Source organism: Sciurus carolinensis, chromosome 13, assembly GCF_902686445.1.
Source record: "Sciurus carolinensis chromosome 13, mSciCar1.2, whole genome shotgun sequence".
NCBI lineage: Eukaryota > Metazoa > Chordata > Mammalia > Rodentia > Sciuridae > Sciurus > Sciurus carolinensis.
The window spans coordinates 41,691,896-41,719,707 of record NC_062225.1 but is presented as its reverse complement, the minus strand read 5'-3'; the positions used below and the strand labels follow the sequence as shown (position 1 = coordinate 41,719,707).

Sequence of the window (27,812 nt, the reverse complement as noted above, 5' to 3'; positions counted from 1 at the left end):
CTTAGCTCCTGTGTCATGCACAGGCAAATCCCTTCCCCCACTCCCATGAGCCTTCATTTTTCTCACTGGTAAAGTGGCATCCTGTCAGTTCCTGGAGGGGGTCCAAATGGGCAAGAAGATGCTTAGCCAGCTGGAGGCCTTGAGCAAGTACAGGGTGAGGATGATATTCCTTAGATAGCCAGCCATAAGACCTGTCTTGAGTTGAGGTGACATGAGGATTCATCTTGACTGGGTCTTTCTTTTTTTTTTTTTTTTTTTTGGGGTGCTGGGGATCGAACCCAGGGCCTTGTGCTTACAAGGCAAGCACTCTACCAACTGAGCTATCTCCCCAGCCCTTGACTGGGTCTTGACTGAGGAAATTACAGCCTGAATTGTAGCTGATGAAGTTGGAAATGTTGGCCAGGGTCTGCAAGCCGAATGTGTTACTTAAAGTTTTCTCAAGGAGATCCAAGATGGTGGACTAGAGGGAGGCTGCATTCCTTGTCCCTCCGTAACTCCGGTTTCAAGCAGAGGATATCTGTTTCTTTGTGAGGCAGTTTTTGCTGCTTATCGATCCCCTGCTGTTTACCCCATTTGTCTGCTGTGATCACCTGCAGTCTGCCAGCATATCTACACCTTTTTTGAGTGCAGATTGCTCACTGTCAGGCACCTATCATCTGCCATTTGCCTGCCTCTCGCCTGTCCTTTGCCTGCCTTGCACCTATCTATCACCCAATGCACGAGGTTCACCTTCTGATCGTCTGACAACAGTCAGCAAACTGATCGCCGACTGCCAGTGGAAAACCAGCTGCCTGCTGTTGCCTGGAAGTTCACTGTTACAGTACCTGCAGGTTTGATTACATGTGGCTGCTGCCATTTTGAGACAACAGTCAGGCCCCGTAGGCCCCCTGGCCGGACTGACTGAGCCCTGTCTCCAGGATCCCTCAGCCTGACTGATCACTCGCTGTCTCTGGGGCCCTCACATCAACTGACTGCTCCCTGCCGCCAGGACCCCCAGACCAACTGACTGCACCCAACACCAGGACCCCAGACCGACTGATTGCACCTGGCCTCCAGGATCCCACAACCACACCAAACACACCCGACCTCCAGGACCCCTGCTTGACCAACTGCATCCCACCTCCAAGACATCCAGCTGACCACGGCCACACCCTGAGCTGCAGCTCCCCATTTGCCAACACATTTTGAAACCAGAGCGTCCATCTTGGATAATCCTGGAAGCCGGAGCTCCGATCTTTAGGTGGGGCAAATCCCATCCTGAGATGCCGGCTGGAGGCTTGAAGCTCATTGTCACGTACCTCTCATGCATCAGGCTACTGAAGACTGGGAGTTTCATTACTATATGATTGTTATACTGTAGATTTTCTTTTTTCTCCTTATTGAAAAAACTTAAGTTTTTATTTCTTTACTTTTCTTGCTCTCTTTTCCTTTTGTTTACCTGTTCCCTCAGAGTCTCTTTTTCCTTTTTTGCATGCTAACATCCAATTTCTTTTGATTACACTCTCACCCTTTCTATTTAGAACTTCTGTATATTCTTTTCTTATCCCATTAACAGCCACATTCTACATCCCTCTGCATCCTCTTTGTCCTTCATTTGAAACTGCAGACCTTATTGCAAATCTGTTTTACTGAAGACAATATTTGAACTCATTCTGTTTATTATGACAATTTTGTTATTGTCCTCATAGGGGCTATTTGGTCTAGGATTGCATAGTGTCTGAATTGGGCACTGCTAATATTGATCTCCCCTTAAAGAAAGGGTTTTGGAAACCTATAGGGCCACTATAAGCCTATAGGCGGAAATCTGCAATACCCCAGATCTGCACTACTACAGGGGAAGATACATGAACAACATGAAAAAACAAGGGAAGAAAATGATCCAAACAAATCTAGATTCTATATTAATAGAATCCAATGACAGTATGTTAGAAGAAATGTCAGAAAAGGACTTCAGATTACACATGATTAAGATGATTCGCAAAGCAAGGATTGAGATAAGAGAGCAAATGCAGGCAATGAATGATAAAACCAATAAGCTGAAAGAGCAACTGCAGGAAGCAAAAGATCATTCAACAAAGAGATAGAGATTCTCAAAAAACAACCAAACGGAAATCCTTGAAATGAAGGAAACAATAAACCAAATAAAAAACTCAATGGAAAGCATCACCAAAAGACTAGACCACTTGAAGACAGAACTTCAGACGATGAAGACAAAATATTTAATCTTGAAAATAAAGTTGCCCAAACAGAGATGATGGTAAGAAATCGTGAACAGAATCTCCAAGAACTATGGGACATCATGAAAAGACCAAATTTAAGAATTATTGGGATTGAGGAAGGCACAGAGATACAAACCAAAGGAATGAACAACCTATTCAACAAAATAATATCAGAAAATTTCCCAAACCTGAAGAATGAAATGGAAAATCAAATACAAGAGGCTTACAGAACACCAAATTCACAAAATCACAACAGGTCCACACCAAGGCACATTATAATGAAAATGCTTAACATTCAAATAAAGATAGGATTTTGAAGGCCGCATCAGTTTACATATAGGGAGAGGCCAATATGGATAGCAGCCGACTTCTCAACCCAGACTCTAAAAGCTAGAAGGGCCTGGAACAACATTTCAAGCTCTGAAAGAACATGGTTGCCAACCAAGAATCCTATACCCAGCAAAACTAACCTTCAGATTTGAAGATGAAATAAAATCCTTCCATGATAAACAAAAGATAAAAGAATTTACAAATAGAAAGCCTGCGCTATAGAACGTTCTCAACAAAATATTCCACGAGGAGGAAATGAAAAACAACAATGTAGGTCAGCAAAGGGAGGAACTACCTTAGAGAAAAACCACTCAAAGGAGAAACCAAGCCAACTTAAAAACCAAAAATAAACCAAATGACTGGGAATACAAATCTTATCTCAATAATAACCCTGAATTTTAATGGCCTAAACTCATCAATCAAAAGACATAGACTGGCAGAATGGATTAAAAAGAAAGACCCAACAATATGCTGCCTGCAAGAGACTCATCTCATGGAAAAGAACATCCACAGACTAAAGGTGAAAGGATGGGAAAAAACCTACCACGCACATGGACTCAGTAAAAAAGTGGGGGTTTCCATCCTTATATCAGATAAAGTGGACTTCAAGCCAAAGTTAGTCAGAAGAGATAAAAAAGGACATTTCATACTGCTTAAGGGAACCATAACTCAGGAAAACATAACAATAGTAAATATTTATGCCCCAAACAATGGTGCATCCCTGTACATCAAACAAATCCTTCTCAATTTCAGGAATCACATACACCACAACACAGTAATTCTGGGTGACTTTAACGCACTGCTGTCACCATTAGATAGATCTTCCAAACAAAAACCAAACAAAGAAACCATAGAACTCAATACCACAATCAATAACCTAGACTTAATAGACATATATAGAATATTCCATCCATCACTGAGCAGATGGATGGAACTTTCTTCTCAGCAGCACATGGAACCTTCTCGAAAATAGACCATATGTTATGCCACAAAGCAGCCCTTAGGAAAGGCAAAAAAAATAGAGATACTGCCTTGTGTTCTATCAGATCATAATGGACTGAGAGTAGAAATCAATGACAAAATAAAAAAGAAATTACTCCAACATTTGGAGACTAAGTAATATGCTATTGAATGAAACATGGATAACAGAAAACATCAGGGAGGAGATAAAAAATTTTTAGAGGTCAATGAGAACGACGATACAACATATCAAAATCTCTGGGACACTATGAAAGCGGTACTAAGAGGAAAATTCATTGCATGGAGCGCATTCCAGAAAAGAATGAAAAGTCAACAACTAAATGACCTAACATTACAGCTTAAAGCCCTGGAAAAAGAACAGAATAACAGCAAAAGTAGTAGAAGACAGGAAATAATTAAAATCAGAGCTGAAATCAATGAAATTGAAACAAAAGAAACAATTCAAAAAATTGACAAAACAAAAAGTTGGTTCTTTGGGAAAGTAAACAAAATAGACAAACCCTTAACCACACTAACAAAGAGAAGGAGAGAGAAAACTCAAATTACTAAAATTCATGATGAGAAAGGAAATATCATGACAGACACCACTGAGATACAGAACATAATGAGAAGCTACTTTGAAAATCTGTATTCCAACAAAATAGAAACTACCGAAGTCATTGACAAATTTCTAGAGACATGTGCTCCTCCCAAACTGAACCAGGAGGACATACACAATTTAAACAGATCAATATCAAGCAATGAAATAGAAGAAGCCATTAAAAACCTACCATCCAAGAAAAGCCCAGGACCAGACGGATTCTCAGCCAAGTTCTACAAGACCTTCAAAGAAGAACTCATTCCAATACTTCTCAAAGTATTCCAGGAAATAGAAAAGGAGGGTACCCTACCAAACTCATTCTATGAAGCTAATATCACCCTCATACCCAAACCAGGCAAAGACACATCAAGGAAAGAAAATTTTAGACCAATATCCTTGATGAATATAGATGCAAAGATCCTTAACAAAATATTGGCAAATCGTATCCAAAAACATTAAGAAAATCGTGTACCATGATCAAGTGGGGTTCATCCCTGGAATGTAAGGATGGTTTAACATCCGTAAATCAATAAACATAATCCATCATGTCAATAGACTTAAGGATAAGAATCATATGGTTATTTCAATTGACGCAGAAAAAGCGTTCGACAAAATACAACACCCCTTCATGCTCAAAACACTAGAAAAAATAGGGATAGTAGGAACATACCTGAACATTGTAAAGGCTATTTATGCTAAGCCATTCTTAATGGAGAAAAACTGAAACCATTCCCTTTAAAAATGGGAACAAGATAGGAATGTCCTCTTTCACCACTTCTATTCAACACTGTCCTCGAAACTCTAGCCAGAGCAATTAGGTAGACCAAAGAAATTAAAGGATACGAATAGGAAAAGAGGAACTTAAGCCGTCACTATTTGCTGATGACATGATTCTATATTTAGAGGATCCAAAGAACTCCTCCAGAAAATTTCTAGACCTCATCAATGAATTCAGCAAAATAGCAGGCTATAAAATCAACACGCATAAATCTAAAGCATTTTTATACGCAAGCGATGAAACAGCTGAAAGGGAAATGAGGAAAACAACTCCACTTGCAATAGCCTCAAAAAAAAAAAAAAAAAAATACTTGGGAATCAATCTAACCAAAGAGGTAAAAGATCTCTACAATGAAAACTTCAAAACATTGAAGAAAGAAATTGAGGAAGACCTTAGAAGACGGAAAGATCTCCCATGTTCTTGGATAGGCAGAATTAATATTGTCAAAATGGCCATACTACCAAAAGTGCTATACAGATTCAATGCAATTCCAATTAAAATCCCAATGATGTACCTTACAGAAATAGAGCAAGTAATCATGAAATTCATCTGGAAGAATAAGAAACCCAGAATAGCTAAAGCAATCCTTAGCAGAAAGAGCGAAGCAGGTGGTATCGCAATACCAGAACTTCAACTATACTACAAAGCAATAGTAACAAAAACGGCACGGTATTGGCACCAAAATAGACAGGAAGATCAATGGTACAGAATAGAGGACATGGACACAAACCCAAATAAATACAATTTTCTTATACTAGACAAAGGTGCCAAAAAAAATGCAATGGAGAAAAGGTAGCCTCTTCAACAAATGGTGCTGGGAAAACCTGAAATCCATATGCAACAGAATGAAACTAAACCCCTATCTCTCACCCTGCACAAAAATCAACTCACAATGGATCAAGGACCTTGAAATCAGACCAGAGACCCTGCATCTTATAGAAGAAAAAGTAGGTCCAAATCTTCAACTTGTTGGCTTAGGATCAGACTTCCTTAACAGGACTCCCATAGCACAAGAAATAAAAGCAAGAATCAATAACTGGGATAGATTCAAACTAAATAGCTTTCTCTCAGCAAAGGAAACTATCAGCAATGTGAAGAGAGAGCCTACAGAGTGGGAGAATATCTTTGCCACTCATACTTCAGATAGAGCACTAATTTCCAGAATCTATAAAGAACTCAAAAAACTCTACACCAAGAATACAAATAACCCAATCAACAAATGTGCTAAGGATATGAACAGACGCTTCACAGAAGAAGATCACAAGCAATCAACAAGCATATGAAAAAATGTTCACCATCTTTAGTAATAAGAGAAATGCAAAGCAAAACTACACTAAGATTCCATCTCACCCCAATTAGAATGGCGATTATCAAGAATACAAGCAACAATAGGTGTTGGAGAGGATGTGGGGAGAAAAGTACACTCATACATTGCTGGTGGTGATGCAAATTAGTGCAGCCACTCTGGAAAGCAGTGTGGAGATTCCTTAGAAAACTTGGAATAGACCCACCATTTGACGCAGCTATCCCACTCCTTGGCCTATACCCAAAGGACTTAAAATCAGCATACTACAGAGATACAGCCCCATCAATGTGCATAGCTGCTCAATTTACAATAGCCAAACTTTGGAACCAACCTAGATGTCCTTCAATTGATGAATGGATAAAGAAACTGTGGTATATACATACAATGGAATATTACTCAGCTATAAAGAATAATAAAATTATGGCATTCACAGGCAAATGGATGAAATTGGAGAATATCATGCTAAGTGAGATAAGCCAATCTCAAAAAACCAAAGGACGAATGATCTCACTGATAAGTGAATGATGTCACATAATGGGGGGTCCATGGGAGGCAAGAATGGAGGAAGGAGCGACTGTATAGAGGGAAAAGAGGGGTGGGAGGGGTGGGGGGGAAGGAAAAATAACAGAATGAATCAAACATCATTACCCTATGTAAATGTATGATTACGCAAATGGTATGCTATTACTCCATGTACAAACAGAAACAACATGTATCCCATTTGTTTACAATAAAAAAAAATTAAAAAACCAAAGGACGAATGATCTCACTGATAAGCGGATGATGACACATAATGGTGGGTGGGAGGGGGGCAAGAATGGAGGAAGGAGGGACTATATAGAGGGAAAAGAGGGGCGGGAGGGGTGGGGAGGAAGGAAAAATAACAGAATGAATCAAACATCATTACCCTATGTAAACGTATGATTACGCAAATGGTATGCTGTTACTCCATGTACAAACAGAAACAACATGTATCCCATTTGTTTACAATAAAAATAAATTTTAAAAAAAAGTTTTCTCAAAAGAAGGGTTGGAGCTTTCCTGATGGAAATGTTACATAGTTAGGGCTGCCTTCCAGGCATCCATGGCTTCCCTCACAACCTGGATGCTTAACTTATTAACTTATCTGCATTTTTCCATGCTTTTCACCTACATCTTTTTCTAGAAGAGTTAAGCTCTGGAAGCTCACAACCTGCTATGTAAAAAGTATTGTTACCTCCCTTTCTTCTTCTGTAAGCTGTGGGCTTTTACTTTAGAAATTTCAGGAATTGTCTTTTGGTATCTCAGTTCTCTTATGCCTAGTATTTAGCCATTCATAATGGGTTTTGGTTGTCTTCCCACCTCCCCAACCTGCATATCTTTCCAGATCTTTTTTCTTATAGTTTTTCTCTATTTTTCCTTATCCTTTTCCTTGTTGTTTTTCTCTCAGCCTAGGGTCAAGGGCTGCTTTTGCCTTTGGAGAACTGTTCCAATTTGGAGAAAACCATTTATTTTTGAAAAGTATTTTGTCTCAAGTCTGGAAATTAAAAACAAACAAAACCCCTTCAATGTATCTGTGATTTATTTGCTAGTTCTTGATCTGCATCAGATACCATGCAAGTGCATTCTGCCATTGGAGCCCTCACACCTTCACAGCACAGGGGTTGAGAGTACCCGAGATGTACCGGACTCCTACCTGCAGGGAGCTCACTCCTGAGATCTGCTGAAAAACTCATTTGAAAGCAGCCAACCTGAGGGTGTGACCCTGTTATTTAGATAAGGACAGTTTGATGTTAGTCAGGCTGTGTAACTTGAGGTGCTTTGAACTGTAAGAAGTAAGAAATGTACTGTGATCTCCTTCTTTGGATGGAAGCAGATCCCCCACCCCCTTTATTTGCTGGCTCAGAGGCGGGATTCTGGAGGCATAGAAGTGAGTAGTGACTGGGGGGTGAGGGGACATGGAATGGTGATAAGAGGCTACTTTCTTTAGTGAGCTGAGGAACCTATGTCATTTCTCTTCCTTTACTCTCTTTAGATGTGCAAAGGCTTTAGGAAGTTGGAGGTGTGAGGTAAGGGCTGGTTCCAGTGGTGCCCACCTGTGACTCCAGCTACTTGGGAGGCTGAGATGGGAGGATTGCTTGAGCCCAGGAGTTTGGACCTGGCCTGGGCAGCATAGCATCCATCTCTTAAAAATCAAACAAACAAACAAATAAATAGATAAAATAATACCAACCTTTTTACTGAGAGTCATCTCTTGGTATCCACAGAGATTTAGTTCCAGGATTCCTATGGCTACCAGAATTCATGGATGCTCAAGTCCCTTATATAAAGTAGCATTAGTATTTAAAATACCCAGTGCTGTCTAAATGTTACTTAAATAGCCATGTACTGTTTTGTTTAGGGAAGAATGACAAAGGGGGAAAGTCCATACATGTTCAATACAGGTACATTTTTTTTTCTTTTAATATCTTTGACTTATGGTTGTGGGGGGCCTGACTGCAGGTCTGTCTGTGTCAACTCTTTTGCAGTGGTAAATGCAATCCACTCAATTAAGATCTACTAGATGGATCTTAGGAGAAATAAAATAGCTGTGAATTCCAGTGAATCTGATCTGAGATGTTCAACATGTCATAGTTTCACAGCATTCTCAGCACGACAAATGATCTTTCTCCTTGACTGTTAGAACCCAGTGAACTTAAAAATCCACTTCTATTTTTAAAAAGTAAATACTGCTCTTGATTAAAATAGTCAGACCACTTTGTTTTATAAGTTTTTGGAGAAGACTGACTACCATTGAAATCCGATGGCATTGACTGAGAGTCCAGCCTAGCCCTAACTGCTCTAAATTTGTTTCCTCAGTGTTAAATGGGAATAATAGTGACAGTGCTTTCGGATAAGTTCCCAGTTGTAGAACTGACCTGGTAAGAAAAGTCTAATAGCTCTTTAGAGTGTTTTGCCATTCCACTTTTTTGGGTTTTCTTTTAATGTCAAGCTTGTCTAAATAGTTGTTCTTGTGCAGGTCATCTGTTGCAGTGGTATTAGAATCTTGGAGTTGTCCCCAGAAAACATTTCCTTACTCTTTGTTTGTTCCTCTGTTACTCATAGCCTGAAATCCTTTGATGCTTCACTAAAATGTCATTTGCATTTGCTTTTTTGCCATGCACAATCGAGATCTTGAACTTTGACAGATGAACTCATCTTCGAAGCCCTCACCCAGAGCAGCATGTATATAGTACTTATTTGGATCCCAGGATGTTCCTTCTCCCCTCCCCAGGCCTCCACCTCCTTCACAAGGAGTTAGTAGAAAAAATTGAAGTTTGGGGGTCTGGCTTTCATTCACAATGTAATGTTGCTAGTAACAATTATTTCTTTTTTATTACTAATGGATATTCCAATTGCATGAATATGTCATGATTTGATAACCCCTTCTCCTTTGATATTTGGTTTGTTCTCAGTTTTTAGTTATTGGGATAAAGTTGTTGAGTCTTTTTTTCATTTTATTACTCAGAATACACAGTGTGGTTAATGCACAGTGGAATATGCAGTGTCTTTTCCACTTCCTACTTCCATAGGCATCTTAATCTCTCTGCCTCAGTTTCTTTGTCTATGCAATGGTGGATATAAAATGGAAATAATTGAGGGAACAGCACTTTTTTAAAATTGAAATTTAGAGTGCAACACAAAAAATATGGCTGGGCACAGTAGCACCTGTAATCAGCTATGCAGGAGGCCGAGGCAGGAGGATCACAAGTTCAAAGCCAGCCCTAGCACTTAGCAAGCCTGTCAGCAGCCTGTCTCAACATTTAAAAATAAATACATAACTAAAAAGAACTGTGGATATAGTTCTTTGATAAAGCCACCCTGGGTTCAATCCCCAGTACTGCCAAAATAATAATAATAATAATAATAATAATATGTGTGCATTATTGTATCTCAGTATAAAATATATTTATTATGAACTATAGGCAGATCATTTTGTAGTTGATTTGTATGTAACCTCATAAGCAAAGAAGTTGAATACCCAGGTGGTTATATAATGACCCTTTTCTCTGCTTTCTGGGTCTCTAAAACAACAGTGATGTTAATCATCACTTACATAGTGCCTGCTATGGTTATTGTCCACACTGCACAGATGGAGAAACTGAGACATCAATTATTATACCATTTGCCAAAGGTCACAAAGCTAAAGAGGAAGGGCCATGATTTGAGCCAGAGCTGGTAAGTCTAGAGTCCTTGTTCTAAACCATTCTTCCTGGGGAGACAAAAAGGCAAGTGAAATGAATTAAAATGTACATGCAACTGCAAATTCATAATTACCAAATTAATGTAATACTTCCCTGCATTTTATTCCAGATATGAGAAATGAGTGTTGGACGTCGAAGAATAAAGTTGTTGGGTATCCTGATGATGGCAAATGCCTTCATTTATTTGATTGTGGAAGTCTCCAAAAGCAGTAACCAAGAAAAAAATGGAAAGGGGGAAGTAATAATACCCAAAGAAAAGTTCTGGAAGATATCTAGCTTACCTCCCCAAGCATACTGGAACAGGGAACAAGAAAAGCTGAACAAGCGGTACAATCCCATTTTGAACGTGTTGGCCAACCAAACGGGAGATGTATATGGGTCATCAAATACAAGCCATCTGAATTATTGTGAACCTGACCTGAGGGTCATGTCAGTTGTGACAGATTTTAACAATTTGCCGGACAGATTTAAAGACTTTCTCCTGTATTTGAGATGTCGAAATTATTCACTGCTTATAGATCAACCGAATAAATGTGCAAAGAAACCCTTCTTATTGCTGGCAATTAAGTCTCTCACTCCACATTTTGCCAGAAGGCAAGCAATTCGGGAGTCCTGGGGCAGAGAAACCAACGAGGGGAACCAGACAGTGGTGCGAGTCTTCTTACTGGGCCAGACTCCCCCAGAAGACAACCACCCTGACCTTTCCGACATGCTGAAATTTGAGAGTGAGAAGCACCAAGACATTCTTATGTGGAACTATAGAGACACTTTCTTCAACTTGTCTCTGAAGGAAGTGCTGTTTCTCAGGTGGGTGAGCACTTCCTGCCCAGACACAGAGTTTGTTTTCAAGGGCGATGACGATGTTTTTGTGAACACTCATCACATCCTGAATTACTTGAATAGCTTTCCCAAGCACAAAGCCAAAGATTTGTTTATAGGTGATGTGATCCACAATGCTGGTCCTCATCGAGACAAGAAACTGAAGTACTACATCCCAGAGGTGGTTTTCTCTGGGGTCTACCCACCTTATGCAGGGGGAGGTGGGTTCCTCTACTCCGGCCACCTGGCCCTGAGGCTGTACAACATAACTGACCGGGTCCATCTTTACCCCATTGATGACGTTTATACTGGAATGTGCCTTCAGAAACTTGGCCTCGTTCCAGAAAAACACAAAGGCTTCAGGACATTTGATATCGAGGAGAAAAATAAGAATAACATCTGTTCTTACGTAGATCTGATGTTAGTACATAGTAGAAAACCTCAAGAGATGATTGATATTTGGTCTCGGTTGCAAAATGCTCATTTAAAATGCTAAAATATATACACGCTAATTTTTACATAGAAAGACATATCTTCCCTAGTTCCCATGCTGTTTTCTCACATTAGGGTAATTTCTGTGTTAAACCATCAGAATTACCTTCATAAGTAGTATCCATTTGAGGACCTCCAAACCCTTTAGTTTGGTACTTTTGTGACTAGGGAAAGCAGAAGATGATAATTTTTATGGAGGATTTGTTGGGATGATTGGTTCTGAACTTGCCTACCGGCTAGTGGTCATTATTTTCTAATTTGTCCTCCCTTCTTATCTGAAATCTTAAGTTCCTAGAATGTGATCATTGTAAGTTGTTTTTATTTTGCTCTGCTATATGATATTATTCCTACTTCCATTATCATGCCTGATTTATCTGGAATTCAGGTGTTTATGAACCTAATGGCTACCATGACTTTGTTATTCATGACTCAGTGGTTTTGTGAAATGGAATTACATTTATTTTCATGAAATTTGGATGAATTTTTTAAATTATCTAGAAAATGGACTTCAGTCAAAATTTCCTGCCACCCCAACAGTATTTTCTTATGTTAATTTAATCAGTTAATTTTGCAAAATGAGACTCGTGTGACACATCCAGTGTATCTTGGTGTGGTCTTGTGGTTTTGATGAGGAGAGAATGAGTTTAATTTCTCTTGTGTTTGGTTTGCTAGGTGGTATCATAATAATGATCTGATTTTAGTATTTTTGAAAATAATGAGTATGATTTCATAATGGCCAATTGGAAATTGAATTGCCCCTGACAGATATATGGGTTTGTGAATTTTCACTGTGGATCAGGAAGCATAGTGACTTTTGAACTTGAAGTGAAAGGTTTGAAGTTGCAGACCTTTTCTTACATGGTCTGTCAGTTTTAAAACTCCAGGATTCTATTCTTGCCATATTTTCACATGTTGCTTATACAAAATTATTATTCTGAGTAGTGGTTGCTTCCCTGTCTCAGTGTAGAAGTGCCTGTGTTTTTATTTATTGTTCAGATCAAAGACCAAAACATTTTCTTAAATATATTTTGTGTAATATTTTTATTTGTATACAGTGTTGTTGGTGAAATATTTAACTAGAGCATGGTATTTTAAATGTTAAGGTGTAACATATGTTAAATAAAGCTAATGGTTATTTTTGAATTTTAAAATTTTGTGTTTTTTGGGGAGTATGAACTACTAGAGTTGATAAAATTCTGCCAAGCTATTGCTTATATGTACTATCTTGTAACATGCTTTCTTGAAATATTTTTGTGTTTTTAGAGATAAGAATTCTTATCACATGCAGTACTAGGGACTGTAAAAAAGTGGAAATAAAGTCACCATATTTTTAATTGTTGTGTGTAATAATTTGTGTTTTCCTATATTTGATTACATTTTCCCCAGAAGCCATTACAATAATTTTGAACTATGAGTTTTTCTCTCAATGGATCATCCATCTTTCCTTTTAAAATCTCAAAAGTCCTTTCCCACTTAGTCTTTAAAGAGAAGTGTGAATATTTACTTATGCTTCTGTTTTTAGTGAATATAAATAATTTAACTGGGGAAAGGTTCTGCATTGCAAAGACCATAGAATCCTGAGTTGTTTCCTTTTTGTGGGGGTTGTGACCACACTGATGAAATACAGAGGCAGCCTTGACCACTCCTGTTCCTTTCGTAGACTCCTGTGAACAATGTGCACTTAAAAACAAGTGGACATTTGATAAAACTCAGAACAGGAGGACTGGTGTTGTGAGAAGATTGCAGACTGTCCTCCACTATTTAGGAGTGCTGAGGCCACGTATGAGCAAGTGTGAGCTCACAGATCCTTGATGTGGGCTCAAAGGCTTTGAAACCTGGTCTTTCTGAAGGATTTATGGGGCCTGCATCTGACTTCTGCACTCCTGTGGTTGCCAACCCATTTCCCAAAGGGCCACTCTGCCATATTAGGTTTAGAGAGGAATAAAGAAGCTCTGAGAACACCCAAAGGTAATTGGTTCACAATATGCATCTGTTCTTGTAACTTGACCATGCAGTCTCAGGTAGTAGATTTCTCCTGAGGGGGAATTTCCTTATAGGGAATCTGCTTCCATGAAGTTTCAAGTCTTCTGCAAAGAAAGAAGCCTTATAACAGGTTTAGAGGGTTGCTGGGGGGATTTTGTGAGCCTGCAGTTGATAAGGGTGCTATTGTTGGAACATGAGTCCTTGGTGTTGATTATATTTGGGTGAGATAATCTCTGGCCCTTTTTTATTTGGCAGAAGTTCTTGTGCACTGACTGCCTGAGCCCACAATGCTGAGCATTGCTGTGCTTTGAGATTAACCTCCTGGGCTTTGCAGCAAAGGGAGTCTAGGTTTTAGAGCTGTACACATGCTTGGGCTCAGTTACGATACTTGACTGAGCCTAATCCATGAAGCCCTCCCTTGGTGCCCTTGAGATGGACTCTGACCTGATCCCCTCTCTCATGGTGGTAAGTCCAACAAGACTAATTAATTCTTTGAGAACCGCTCAATAATAATTGAAGCCTCAGCAGAAACTGGAGCCTGGCTTTTTTCATGTCTGCTCTCAATTCATGTTGATTTTGAGTTTGAAGGTCAAAAAGGAAGAATGAGTGTTGCCAGAATTTGAGTGTTTCATAAACCCAAGCAGGCCTGTTTTAGTCAGCTTTTTTGCTGCTGTGACTGTAAGATCTGACCAGAACAATTACAGAAGAGGAAAGGTTTATGTGGGGGCTCACGGTTTCAGAGGTCTCAATTCATGGATAGCAGGCTCCATTCCTCAGGGCTCCAAGTGAGGCTGAACATTATTGCAGAAGAGTATGGCAGAGGGAAGCGGCTCACATGATCAGGCAACAGAGAGAGACTCCACTCCAGATATAAAATATATACCCGAGCCACGCCCCCAATGCCAACCTCCTCCAGCCACGCCTTACCCACCTTCAGTTACCACTCAATCCCATCAGGGGACTAACTCACTGATTGTGTTAAGGCTCTCCTAACCCAGTCATTTCTCCTCTAAATCTTCTTGCATTGTCTCACACATGAGCTTTTGGGGGACATCTCACATTTAAGCTATAACAAGGCCTTAGGGAAAGGCTGACCAAAATAGCACCACCCCTGACCCCAATTATGCCCATCTCCTTTTTTGGAGTTGAGGGAGCCTGGAAAAGGAGGATAGGAAGTTGGGGAAACACTTGGTTACCCTGGAAATTGGGTCCAGAATTAAAGACACCCAAGAGTGACCATCCCCCATGTTTGCTCTTCTGGTTGGTAGTGATGAATATTTGATGACCTAAGCCATCTTAGCCCATCAGAAGCAGGAAAGGGAGATGACTATTTTTCACTTCCAGGAAAGATGAAATGAATGAAGCCTTTACTTGAGCTAAAAGTTAACTTCTCTGTGATTTATTTTCTGCCAAAAGCAAAACAAAAACAGCCAGACAAAGGAAAAATTCTTCAGAACAAGGGGGAAAATCTTTCATTGATGTGCTGGACTATTGAGGTTATAGGATAAATTTGTGTTTTTCTTAACATTAATTCTATACTTTTGTTTTCAATGTTAGGAACATCTACTGAATAAGAGATTTTGAGACTGAACTTTATTTAGAGCTAATAATAAATTTGAAAAATTGAAGTATTTATCCTAATTTGGATCTCAAAGTGATAAACTGACAAAATTTTTTGCCTTTCATATTACTGCATCTTGAAAAGGAGAGGTCAAGAATGAGGTCATTTTTTTCTTTAAAGAATCCCCCCAAAATCTGAGCTGAAGAAATGGCTCCTTTTGGAGAGCGCTCGCCTAGCATGCCGAAGGACCGCGGTTCAAATCCCCTGCCCAGAAGATGATAGGAAAAAAAAAAAAAAGAATCCCCCCAAATCTGTTCATATCACATGAATTCATATATTTGTTCATTGTAAAGTATAATATCTTTTCATTGAAAAACTCTGCCAATCAATATGATTTATATACGTTGTATGATGTTCCTCAATTACAGATAGTTAAGATGTGTGAAAATATTACATCGTGGAATAATTGGAATATAGCATTAATTTCTCTACAGTCTATGTATTTTAAAACCGTGCTTTTAAGAGCTGGAGGTTTGTTCAGGTCTACTTCCTGCTTCTCTGTCACTTTGATCTGGTTGGGAATTTTCGTCCCAAGCAGTCGTGGTGGCTTTTGAGCTTTGGCAGTTCCTTTCTTCCTGTAGCACCATGAAAACGCGGATTATTAATTGCACTGAAGCAGCAGAATCTGAGGTTTTAATATGAGTGTAATCTGAATTGAACTAAGGTGCTTGCAACTTCTCAGCAGTGGTCTGGCATTAGAGTAGAGCTCTTTCATCCTTCTTAGGCCGTAAGGCACATGGAGAACTTGAACCCTAAGTCTGTAGCAAGGGCTCACCTCAGGGCTCTGGAAACCTACCATCTGTGACTTACCCTTTTCAACCTGTCAACTAGAGTTCCAAACCCTCCCTGAAATTGGCTTCCCTCATGACAGGTCATGAATAACCCTAATCCAGTCTCTGCCTTCAATCACTTCTTTTCTAAAAAAACAGGTCAGAAGAATACAAAATAAAAATTATGCTACCCTTGGTTTGGGTTCTTCCAGACAGACTTTTAGATGAGGATTCTTGTGTAAGTAGAGTTTTGGGAAGTGATTCTGGGAAGGGAAGGAAGTGATACTGGGAAGGGAGTGCGTGTGGAGTATGAAACCAACTACCACCCTGGGAGTTCAGTCCTGTGGGGGTTCAAGAACAATGCAAAATACATACCTCAGAATTCTCCTGTCTGAGGCCTTTGAGAGATGGGCTGTTGGGATTGTGTGAGGTGCATGCATGTGTGTGTGTGTGTGTGTGTGCATGTGTGTGGGGGAGGAATGGGGTTTGAACCTGGTTTATGCATGGTAGATAAGCACTCTAAATTGAGTGACATCCCCAGCCCTTTTCGTTTTATTTTGAGACAGGATCTTGTTAAGTTACTGACGCTGGCCTCAAACTTGAGATCCTCCTGTTTCAGCCTCACAAATAGCTGGGTTTACAGGCTTGCACTACTGTACTTGGCTGGGCAATTTTTTAATAATAGCTTTAATGAGGTGTATTTTCCTCCTGTAACATTCGCTATTTAAAGTGTAGAGTCAAAGGCTGGGGATGTAGCTAAGTGGTAGAGTACTTGCCTATCATGTGTGAGGCTCTGGGTTTAATCCCCCATGTTGAAAAAAAAAAAACCCTCAAGAAAAAGTGTACAATTTTGGTAGACCATAGAGTTATGTACAACTATCTCTATAATCCACTTAACCAGCCCATTATTTAGCTATGTATAGGAATTTTTATTTCAGTCATCTTTATTCTTTTTTTTTTTTTTTTTGATTGTTGATGGACCTTTATTTTACTCATTTATTTATATGTGGTGCTGAGAATTGAACCCAGGGACTCTCACACGCAAGGCAAGCACTCTACCACTGAACCACAGCCTCAGCCTGCCAAATTTATTCTTTAAAAAAAAAAATCCAAAATGATGTCTTGTTTCCTGACTGTCCTCCTTTCCATAAGGGCCAGTTCTTTAAATATGCAAGGACTCCTTATAATGAAGCAGATTACTTTTCTTTTGATAATTATTAGTGCATTATCTCAGGACTTAGTTAAGCCACTGTTCTCCCCGATTATCATGGAAGAGAATACTAAGTGATTCTCAGCCCTTTTTGTGAATGAAGGACTAAACTGATTTGTAGAAGTTCTGGGAAGTGTTTCTTTTTCAAGACCATCTATCCAAGAAGCCATTTTCCTGAAGTGGAGCTGAAGGAGGGTCTCACTGAGCATGTGTCCTGGTTTCCCTTCATGAATTGAGCAAGTGGGGAGCAGGTGGCCTTGACACTCCCACCCCTTGCTGGAACTCTTTGCTGTTTTGGAGTGTTTGACATATGGTCTCTTCCCAACCTGAGAACTGTGTCTCTGCTCAGTTTAGGGAACAATTCTTAGTAGGTAAGCATCTGAGCTCATTCTCAACCCAGCTGGTATTTTTGTGTGTGCACTTGTGAGTGCAGGTGTGTGTGTTTTGGGGGGGGCGGTTGGTTCAGCTGTGTATAGCCAACTCCTTAGGAAGTTACCCCCACCACTTCCTCCAGGCTGAGACCCTTTCTGGAGCTCCCCTGGGAAGGCTGACCCACATCCTCTGCAGCCTTCTCCCATTCATGTTCTGGCCTGCAGTTTCCTCTTCCATTTGGCCCTTAGTATAATGCCTTTTCTTTCAGAAATGAAATGTTTGTACCATCTACTTTGTTGATGGTAACTTTTTATTGCCCCTGCTGCCTTAGGTCTCTGAATCTTTTCACTGTCATTACACAGCACAGATACTTCTGACAGTCCTCCTGAACTGGGAACTGAACTGGAAGGTCATTGCTGACCTCTAGCATTTCACTGCACTGACCACCTTGAAATTCTTCCTTCTGGGTGACACAATATCCATTGTTCTGGTTCTTTAGCTGCTGATCAGAAACCTGCTCTGGCTCCTTAATCCTGTCAACATCCTGGTTCTGAATTTCCCATGCTTCCCGCAGCCTCTTCCTGGGCCTCTCCCCTAAGGTCTCCTCTGGTTCCTCACAGTTATCTTTGAGCATCTTCCTGCAACATTTCTACCTTTTGCTCTTTTTTTTTTTTTTTTTTTTTTTTTTTTTTTTGCAGTACTGGGGATTGAACCCAGGGCTTTGTGCTTGCCTTTCACTCTTTTCTGAATCAATCCCAGTTTTCAGTCTCTTTCAGTGAGAGGTTGAAGGCCCTTCAAAGCAATGAGAACCTCCTAAGTTTACTTCCCACCTATCCTGTTGTCTGTGATCCCTCTGTCACCTGGGCACCCAAGTAGTACAAGCCCACCACCTCTTCTGTCATTTCACCTCTGCAGAACCCACCTGTCTGGGCTTTCCCTGAAGCCCATGAGGTCCCACTTGTCTGCTTGTGGAGACTTCTTAGTACCATAGTCAAACTCAGCAAAAGGCCTTCTGCCCTGACCCCATCCTAGGGGATGATCTCTTTCCAAGTCCCCAGGCCTGGGGGAGGTCTATTTTGTAAGAAATGGAAGCGGATGTTTTTTATGGTCTCTAAATGTATTTCCCCCTGATATGACATAATTGTTTCTTGGCTTCTGCTCCTGTGTCTGGGCTCAGGGGCAGGTATTGGGGATCTTCGTGCATGCTAGGTGAGTGCTCTGCCACTGAGCTATACCCCTAGCCCTTCGATCCTTTTGAGTGCTCTCACCCATAGGACAGGTCGGGTGGAGGGTGTAAACCCTCTCAGTTCCCTCCCATATGGTTCTGGGTTACCCAGGAGTATGATGGAGATGTGAGTGTCCCCTCATATCAGGGCAGGAACACTGATCTCTAAGGTCAGTTCCTTTGTCATGAGAGTCAGTACATTCTGTTTTGACTTGCTGATGTCTGTCCTGTGCCAAGTGTAGACTCCCTCCTCCACCCACCCCTGCCCAGGTAGCAGTCCTTTAGCTGCACAAAATTCCTGGGATAGGTGGGAAATGGCCAGGTCCCGACCTCACAACCTCAGTCTGACTGTCCCCTGGCATCTCCCTAGACACTGCAGACCTTCCCAGCTCTCACCTCCTTTGGACTCAGTGACCCTCTACAACTCTTGCTCTTCCTGTTCAAGGACTTGAGGCAGCCAGGGTCAGAATGCCTTTTCTTCATTACAAAATGTGGCACAGTAATGGGATGGTAACTAATCACTGGACAACTTATTTCTAGTTTGCAGTCTGGAGAGAGGAGAATGAAATGTAGCACGGGAGAGGGCTGCGGGAAGCCCAACTGGGCAGAGACCCAGAATCAGATGGGAGGTGCCAAGATCCAGCACAGGACAAGGCACAGGTCCTGCCTTCTTGTTTTGGCTATTGGAACTTTTGAGGACCAACATACCTGCTTTCCAAGTTGCGGTCAACCAGGAGGCCAGAGCTGCAGACTCTTTGGCGGCAGCCTCTGTTGATCTGCTGTTACACCCCTGGCTGGAGAGATGGAGAAACCCAGGGAAACACAGAGAGAAAAACAGAAGAAAATAATCAAATGTGTGCAAATCCAAGCCTCTTTTACATAGCAACATCTCACATTTATTTTTCCTCTTGTGGGCTAAGAGAAATGAGGGGTAGACATTGAAGGATAAAGCTGTTGGGCTTAAAGTTGGTGGGAAATGCCTTTCTTTATTTGATTGCAAAAGCCTCTACAAGTGAGTCACCGTGGAAGGAATGAAGAAGGAGGGGTGGCGATGTACTGTCAAGAGGGCTGAAGCACTTTCTTACTCACTGTGCCCCGCTGGACTAAGGAACAAGACAAACAAGATGCAAAACAACCCCATGGAGGGCCGCTGGCTCTCTGGCTGGGGAGGAGCCCTTCCTCGTGGGAGGCATCCTGTCTCACTGTCACATCTTTGGAAATCGCAGACATGCTTAGTGCTTTTTCCTGCTATTGAGTACCTGCTCAACTACGAGGGACAATCCTAGCCACAGAAAACCCACCTGGGCAGATTTCTAATGATACAGCACTTAAAAATATTCTTACCAGGTGCTGTGGCACTTGCCTCTAATCCCAGCAACTGGGAGACTGAGACAGGAGGATCCCAAGTTCCAGATCAGCCACAGCAATTTAGTGAGACCCTGTCTCAAAATAAAAAATAAAAAGAACTGGAGGTATAGTTCAGTGGTAAAGTACTCTGAGTTCAACCCCCAGTACCACACACACATGATATATAATATATATTTACATATAAATATATATTTTATATATATATGGGCTTTATCCCAGTTTTGGGGCATTTTTCATTGCTAATAGATAAACTGATAAGCTGATTTTCTTTAGATTGAATTTGTTGGGTGAAACTTCCACTTAGGAAACTTTAAATTCAAAAGTAACTTTTAAAATATCAATTTTGAATTAATTTCTGACTTACAGAAAAGTTGTAAAACTAGTACAGAGTAGCTGTATATGTCTATCCAACTTTCCCTAATATTAACATCTTACATAGCCAGATTATTATTATTAAAATCAATATTGGACCATCCAACAATAGGAGTTCCTAGAACTCTGGTCTATATACACTACAGCCCTTATTTGAGTTTTACAGTGTTTTCCACTAATGTCCATGTTTTGTTCCAGGATCCTCGGTAAGGTCCCACATTGCATTTGGTATTTTTTTTTTTCTTGATCACCCCTCTGTTTCTCAATCTTACCCCTTACCCTAGCTTTCTTGACTATGACATTTTTGACAATGTACTGGTTATTTGTAGACTTTTCTTCAGTATTGGGTTTGTCTAATGTTTTCTCATAGTTAGAATGAGATTATGTGTCCTTTTATTTTATTTTTTTATTTTGGTGCTGGAGGATTTGAACCCATCACCTAATGCATGCCAGGCAATTGTTTTATCACTGAGCCACATCCCCAGCAAAGAATGTGATTTTTTTTTGTTTGCTTGTTTTCTTTTTCTTTTCTTTTTTGCAGTACTGGGGATTGAACCCAGGGCTTCTAAGGCAAGCACTCTACCAACTGAGCTATATCACCAGCCCTGTGTCATTGACTAGAATATCACAGGAGCAATGTTTTGTCTTTCTCGGTATGTCACAGCAGGGGTTAATGATACCACAGTGTCCCTATTACTGATAATATTGACCTTGTGCACTGGGTTTCTCCATGGTAAAATACTATTTTTCTCCTTATAATTAAGAAAAAACATGGGGGGGGCATTGTACACTTAAAATGTATATATTATTAAATGTATTAACTCATGTAGTGTTTGGAGCCTGGCATGTACTACATGCTCAATAAATAGCGGTTGCTTTGGTTTTTTTTTTTTTTTTTTTTTTTTCTCTGTCACTTTATTATTTCTGTCTCTGTTCACTGTTTGGTCATTACCCTTTCCTTGAATGCTGATCTACCCTAACTGCTCACTTCCTCACCTTAGGGTTGGCTGTTGCATTCAAAACATCCGTGGCCTTAAGATGGAACAGAAGAGCTCAGTGTTCCTCAGCACAGGTGGTCAGGGCACGGACAAAGCCACACTGACAGGAGTAAGGATTCCTCTGTGCAAGTCATGTCCATGTCAGAGGTGACTTTGCAGGGCCTCAGAGGTGACTTTGCAGAGCCCCAAAGGGCACACACCTCTTGCTGTGGAGGCCTGGGCCAGAACCATCCTAGGGGGACAGGATGGAGAAGAAGACCACCTGGCCGAGCCCTTGAGGCAGGAATGAGCCAGGGTAGACCTCCTCAGGGAGAAGGCAGTGGGGTGTTATGCAAGGAGGGCTGGGCTCCTGCAGTTCCTCCTTTTGGGGCATCCCAGAGAGGAGAGCCAGGTCAGGTGGAGGGGCACCAAGGCCTGCGGTGGGAAGCCTTCCCTTCCCGTGCTGGGCAACCTTGGCTTCCTCAGCCAGCGTCCCTCGACGCCGGGCCCAAGCACAGCAGCTGCTCCCAGGCCCCTTGTGCTCCAGCACACAGTTTTATTTACAGGATGGCTGTTCTTGGCAGCTCTCTCCGCCTCTCAGACTCTTCCCTTACTTTGGAGCATTTGCCTCTATTTTTACTCAGAGATGGGAAGTTTCTCAAAATAGCTGCCATGGAGAGGACGGCTGTATACTGCTTTTGCCTGCCCAGCAGTGGCCCTCCATCTGCCTCTTGGAGACAGACAGGACCCAGATGTAGGGAGGGTAGGTGACCAGCTTGGCCTATCTGAATCCTCCCTGGGCCTGGGAGAGGGGAGCTCCTCTCCCTTTGGTGTGGTTAAAAGGGGGTGATGGAGTCACTGGCCATCTCCCTGACTACCTGGAGGAAGCTTCCCCTGGGCAGAAGGTGAGATTGAGGATAGGGAGCCAGGAGAGTGGTGGTGACAGGTGAGCCTTTGAGCCCCTGGGCCCAGGTCCACCCTCGGGCAAGCTCTCTGGCCATGAGAACCTTCCTTTCCCTTTTTTACTTAAGCTAGCTAGAGTTGGGTTTCTTGGTCCTGACAGATGTCATGGAAGCCTCGTTCCTTCCCTAGGTTGAGACCCTCTATGGGTGACACCAGATTCCTTTCATGAGAAGCCTGCAGTAGGCAGCCAGGAAAGGGAGTTGATGCCCTTGTGCTGGGGCAGAGAATATAGATGGGAAAACTGGGGAGTAGAGGGTACCCAGCCTTCTTCCTGGTGTGGTCAGTGCATCCTGGGTGACAGAGTGTAGCTTCTTGGTCAGGGTCAAATTTGTAGGGGTTTGTTCTAGTGACATGTGCAGAGCCAAGAAAAGAAAAAAAAAAAAAAAAAGGAAGGTATATGTGTGCTTGTTTGTGTGTGTGTGTGTGTGTATGTGTAAGATCCATTTTATTGGTGGGCTGGAAGGATTGAGAGGGTGAGCTAGGGCTTAGCTACCCATATAGCCAGTGTGGGGGTGCCCCCTACATGGAGCTTCAACATCATTATTTTATTATTATTTTTTTTTATTTTGAGACAGGATCTCCCTAAGTTGCTGAGGCTGGCCTCCAACTGGCAATCCTCCTGCCTTAACCTCCTGAGTTGCTGGGATTACATGGTGTGCACCACCATGCCCAAATGTCCAGAGATCTTTGCTTCCCCCAGATGCTTCACTCAGGCTCTGCCATCCCAGAGTCTGATAAAGCCCCACCCTGGTGGCTCACTGTGCAAGGCCTGGCACTTTATTCACACCTATGATGTTTGTCAATATAGGTGTGTAGCACCCAGAGTAGACAGAGCTGTTGGTGAGAAAACAGGCTCATGTAGAGGTGACCTTTTAATTTCAAATAGGTAGTAAGTGGTAAGGCAGGTTAGTGGTTGCCAGGGGCTTGGAGCTGGTGGCAGAGGGAGGTAGGGAGTGACACTAAGGGTGTAGGGTTTCTCTTTGGGATGATCACAATGTTCAAATACTCATTGTACTGATGTTTGCACAACTCTGGGAATATGCTAAAAAGCATTGAATTATAGACTTTAAACCTTGAATTTTAGGTTTATGAATCATATCCCAATAAAGTTGTATTAAAAATAAAATTCCATTGACTCTGAAGTTTATACAATTCCAATTCTTGTGATAAGCAGACCAAACTGATCAATTCAGACTGTTTCTCCAATATCAATAACAGGTAGCATCTTCCCAGGATACTCTAAAAGGATTACTGCCTGCCACAAATGCCCTTTTGGTATTTTCTCCCCAGGGTTGGGGTGGGCTTTCCCTGAGCTCTCTGTAACTCCTTCCCAGTTAAAATAAAGACCCAAGACCTCTTCTGCTGCTGAAATACCAGGATTCTGATCCCATGATGTCCTGAGCCCCCTGCCAGTTTGTGAATTGGTTGCTGGGAACCAGGATGCAGTCTGGGGTAGAGGCTGAATTTTACTGAGCAGGGTACTTCCCTGTCCTCCTGTCTGTCATCCTGTTGGATTGGGTGCTCTCACAGTGTAGAGACCTGTTCTGTCTTGTTTATCCCTGAGCCCCTGGTGCCTGCTACCCCACTTAACTGTTTTCAAAGGACCTGTTACTTTGTATACTGTCTCTCACCTTCTAGAAGAAAAGTTTTACAAGGGGCAGGTGTCACTGCTGTACCTCACCTGAAATATGAGTTCAAGAAATAGGTGTAGATTGAGTGTGGAAGGAGGAAGTGTGTGAGTGAATAGGTAACAGTTTAAGATTCCCCAAGTGTTTTTCATAAGATTTTGTAATAACCAGATAGACTGATTAAGTTGGAATCTCGTCTTTGTTGTCTTCCAGCTTTCCTGTGAAAGTAGGTGAAAAGTTCTGGAAGGACAGGGACATTATCTGTTGTGATCAGCTCTATACCTTGTCTATAATAGGAGTTTAACAGGCAATCCTTAAATGAACTTCTCTTGAAAGAAGAAAAGTTAGTGCAATCAAAAGGTTTCCAGAGAGGGGAGGAAGAAAAAGCAGGGAAGTGTTCTTTGCACATAGAAGCTAACTCTTCATTACATCCTTTCAGCCTGTCCTATCCCAGTCCCTGCCTATGCAGGGTAACCTGAGAATTAGCCATGGGTGTCTGTCACAACTGAATTGGCTCTTGTTCAGTTTTCCAACTTCCGGTTTCCTCTGCTTTTAGCTTTGATACCTTCCCCAGTCCTGCATTTGATGGTTCATTTTGAGACCTGAATCTCAGCATGAGCCATTGGACAGTAGTCTAACATTTGATCTCCTGTCGTGTCCAGTGTCCCTGCTAGTCAAGGGAGATTAGAAATTTTTCTAGAACCCGACTTGCTTCTTGGAACCTCCAAGTGTGTAGACTTAGAGGTTCATTCCTAACCAATAGCATATAGCAAAGGTAAAGGGATATCACTTCCATGACTAGGTTATAAATGATCCTGACTTCCATCTTATTAGCAGACTCTTGTGCTAGTTTTAATGAAGCAGGAGGCCATGTTGGAGAGGCCTCTGTGGCAAGGGGCTGAAGGTGGCCTATGGCCACTGCATACTAGGAAATGAGGCCTTCAAACTGACAGTCCTCAAGGAGCCCAAGCCTGCCAACAACCACATAAGTGAGCTTAGAAGCCACTACTTCCCCAGTCCAGCCTTCAGGTGAGACTGCCTGGGGAAGCCTCTTGATTGTAGCCTTGGGCCAGACAAAGAAGCAGAGGACCCACCTATACTGTGCTTAGATTCCTGACTACAGAAAAAATAAGTGTGTGTTGTTCAAAAGTACTAATTTGGGGATAATTTGTTACCCAATAAGAGAAAACTGTACATCATGTATGTGTTTTGTGTTCTCAACAGGGTATGAATTTACCATGAAACTTGTGAAGCTTAAGCCTCAGGGCTCCTCACTTGCACAAGTCCCTTGCATGACCCTGGGAGAATCTCTAGCCATGGGTTCACAGTCATGTTTTTGTAAATTTTACAGAAAATACTTTTAAGTGCAATCCTTGAGGCCTGGTGCCTCTCACCACTTTAGCTTATTCTCCCCCATACTTCCCCTTGAGTCTGTGTTGTGGGAATGACTGGAGGTAGCCTGAGGATTTGGCTAGGGGGAAGATGAGTTGGAAATGTATTTCACAGGACTAAGAGGTTCTTGTAGTCCCTTCTGTGTAGAGCCATGTTGTTGCTAGTAAAGTTTCACAGGCCAGGACTTGGCAGAGATTGAATCGGATCCCAGGTTCACCTCATTCTTTGTTTTCTTTTTCTTTTTTTTGGCAGTGCTGGGGATTGAACCCAGTGCCTTGTGCTTGTGAGGCAAGCACTCTACCAACTGAGCTATATCGCCAGCCCCCAATGTTTTCCTATCTTGATATGAAATTCCAACATAATATAAAACTCCTAATAAACCACAATGAAGAAATTAATAACAAATCTGATGGTGAGTAGAGTCATTTGAAGAGCTGTTTTGTTTTGTTTGTGGTGCAGAGGATTGAACCTAGGGCCTCACACATGCTAAGCAAGTACTCTACCTCTGAGCCACATCCTCAACCCTTTTTATTATCTTTTGAGATGGGTCTTGCCAAGTTGCTAAGACTGGCCTTGAATTTGTGATCCTCCTGCCTCAGCCTCCCAAATTGTTGGGACTGCAGGCATGCACCATCACATTCAGCTTTAAAGAGTATTTATGATGAATAAGAAAGTCCTGAAATCCCCCAAATTGTATAACTTCTTGATGAGAAGAATTTGTTAGTTTCCCCAACAAAAAGATACAGGAGGTTACTGATAACCAGTTGTGAAACTGAAAGAGACTTTTCTAAACTATGAATGAAAATCTAATTTTAATCAAACATACTAGAAGAGAGATTAAATTATTCTTCCATTCTATAGGAAATCATATGACAAAATTGTTATATAATAGTATTCTCTGGTCTGAGAAAGCATTAAAGAGGTGAGTCAGGCAGTTTATGAAAATATTACATATTTTCCTGAATTTTATTATTATTTTACTTCTAAGCTTTAGGCAGTTTTTTGTTCATTTGCAATTTTCTTCCTTATTCATTTATTCATTTATTTTTGAGACGGAGACTCAAGATGTTACCCAGGCTGATCTCAAACTCCTGGGCTCAAATGATCCTCTTGCTTCAGCCTCCTGAATGTGACACCATACCTGGCTCTCTCCTTTCTAAAATTTTTATTTATTATTATTTTGGTATTGGGGATTGAACCCAAGGGTGCTTTACCACTGAGCTAATCTCCAGTCTTTTTATTTTTTATTTTGAGACATTATCTCTCCAAATTGCTTAGGTCCTTGCTAAATGCCTGGGGCTGGCCTCGAACTTGCCATCCTCCAGAGTTGCTGGGATTACAGGCATGTACCACCTTGCCCAGTTCTCTCCTATTTTTATAATAAAATAAAAATTTGTGTGTGTATATGGAGTTTTGTGTTTTCTTTTAAGAAAGCAACCAAAGCCTAGGTCTTTTCCAGTCACTGCCATATAGGTGGGAAATTCCTTGATGTGGGATCAGAATTGGTTCTTTCTGCTTTTTTCACATCTGATTCTGACTGTGTCTTACATATCCTTACACACATCAAATATTTTTTCCCCTAAATCTGATGCAGCTGAAAAGAGCTGACTTTAAAAGGAGTGTATTTGAAGAGAACACCTGATCCAAGTTGTCTTACTGTGAATAGTGGCCAAATGACCAGAAAAGTAGAGGAATCCCTGCAGAAATGGAGAAAATGGCAGAAGCAGAACCTCAGGTGGAAGTTAGAGACTTTGGTGAATTGAGAGAAACACCTTTCTGATAGCTGGCCATCAGTCGAGGACTGCCTGGCCAGGCAGGTAGATCCCCTGATATCTCTGTCAACACCTGGATGCAGAGGGTGGTGGTTCAGGTCTGACTGGAGGGGCTGGTACCTGGAGACTGGCCTTGGCATTGGGGCAGCTGGAACCTGGGGGGCAGACCTAGTGTCTAGCACATCAGGTCAGTGATGGTGAATGGTGACAGAGAGGCCTTGGTGGGGTGGGAAAGGCTGTTTGGAGCTTTGGAATAGGAATCTGGTATAGGTAATGTGGAAAAGGCTGAGCAGATCACAGTGTCAGATCTGGGGCTCAGGACCAAACAGGGACAGCCTAGGAGAGGGGCTAAGCAGGAGAGGGAAGCAAAGTCAATTGCCAAATTTGGGAAAACTAATGGAGTCCCTTAGTTCAAGTTAGCTTACATGCTT

General features: G+C 41.5%; 1 protein-coding gene and 1 non-coding gene across 4 annotated transcripts in view; one reads left to right on the top strand and one right to left on the bottom strand.

Moving 5' to 3' along the window:
- The window catches only part of B3gnt2 (UDP-GlcNAc:betaGal beta-1,3-N-acetylglucosaminyltransferase 2), a 34,802-nt gene extending 21,746 nt beyond the window's left edge, over window positions 1–13,056 (top strand). For all 3 annotated transcript variants that reach the window (XM_047523277.1, XM_047523279.1, XM_047523278.1), the window contains one exon: window positions 10,527–13,056. In XM_047523277.1, coding sequence (XP_047379233.1) covers window positions 10,536–11,732 — 1,197 coding nt within the window. In that variant the 5' untranslated portion in view covers window positions 10,527–10,535 and the 3' untranslated portion in view covers window positions 11,733–13,056. The remainder of the gene's footprint in view (window positions 1–10,526) is intronic.
- Window positions 13,057–25,855: 12,799 nt separating this feature from the next.
- Window positions 25,856–25,928, bottom strand: Trnav-cac (transfer RNA valine (anticodon CAC)). The gene has a single exon. It is a non-coding gene; the product is annotated as a tRNA-Val (tRNA).
- Between the last annotated feature and the right edge of the window lie 1,884 nt (window positions 25,929–27,812).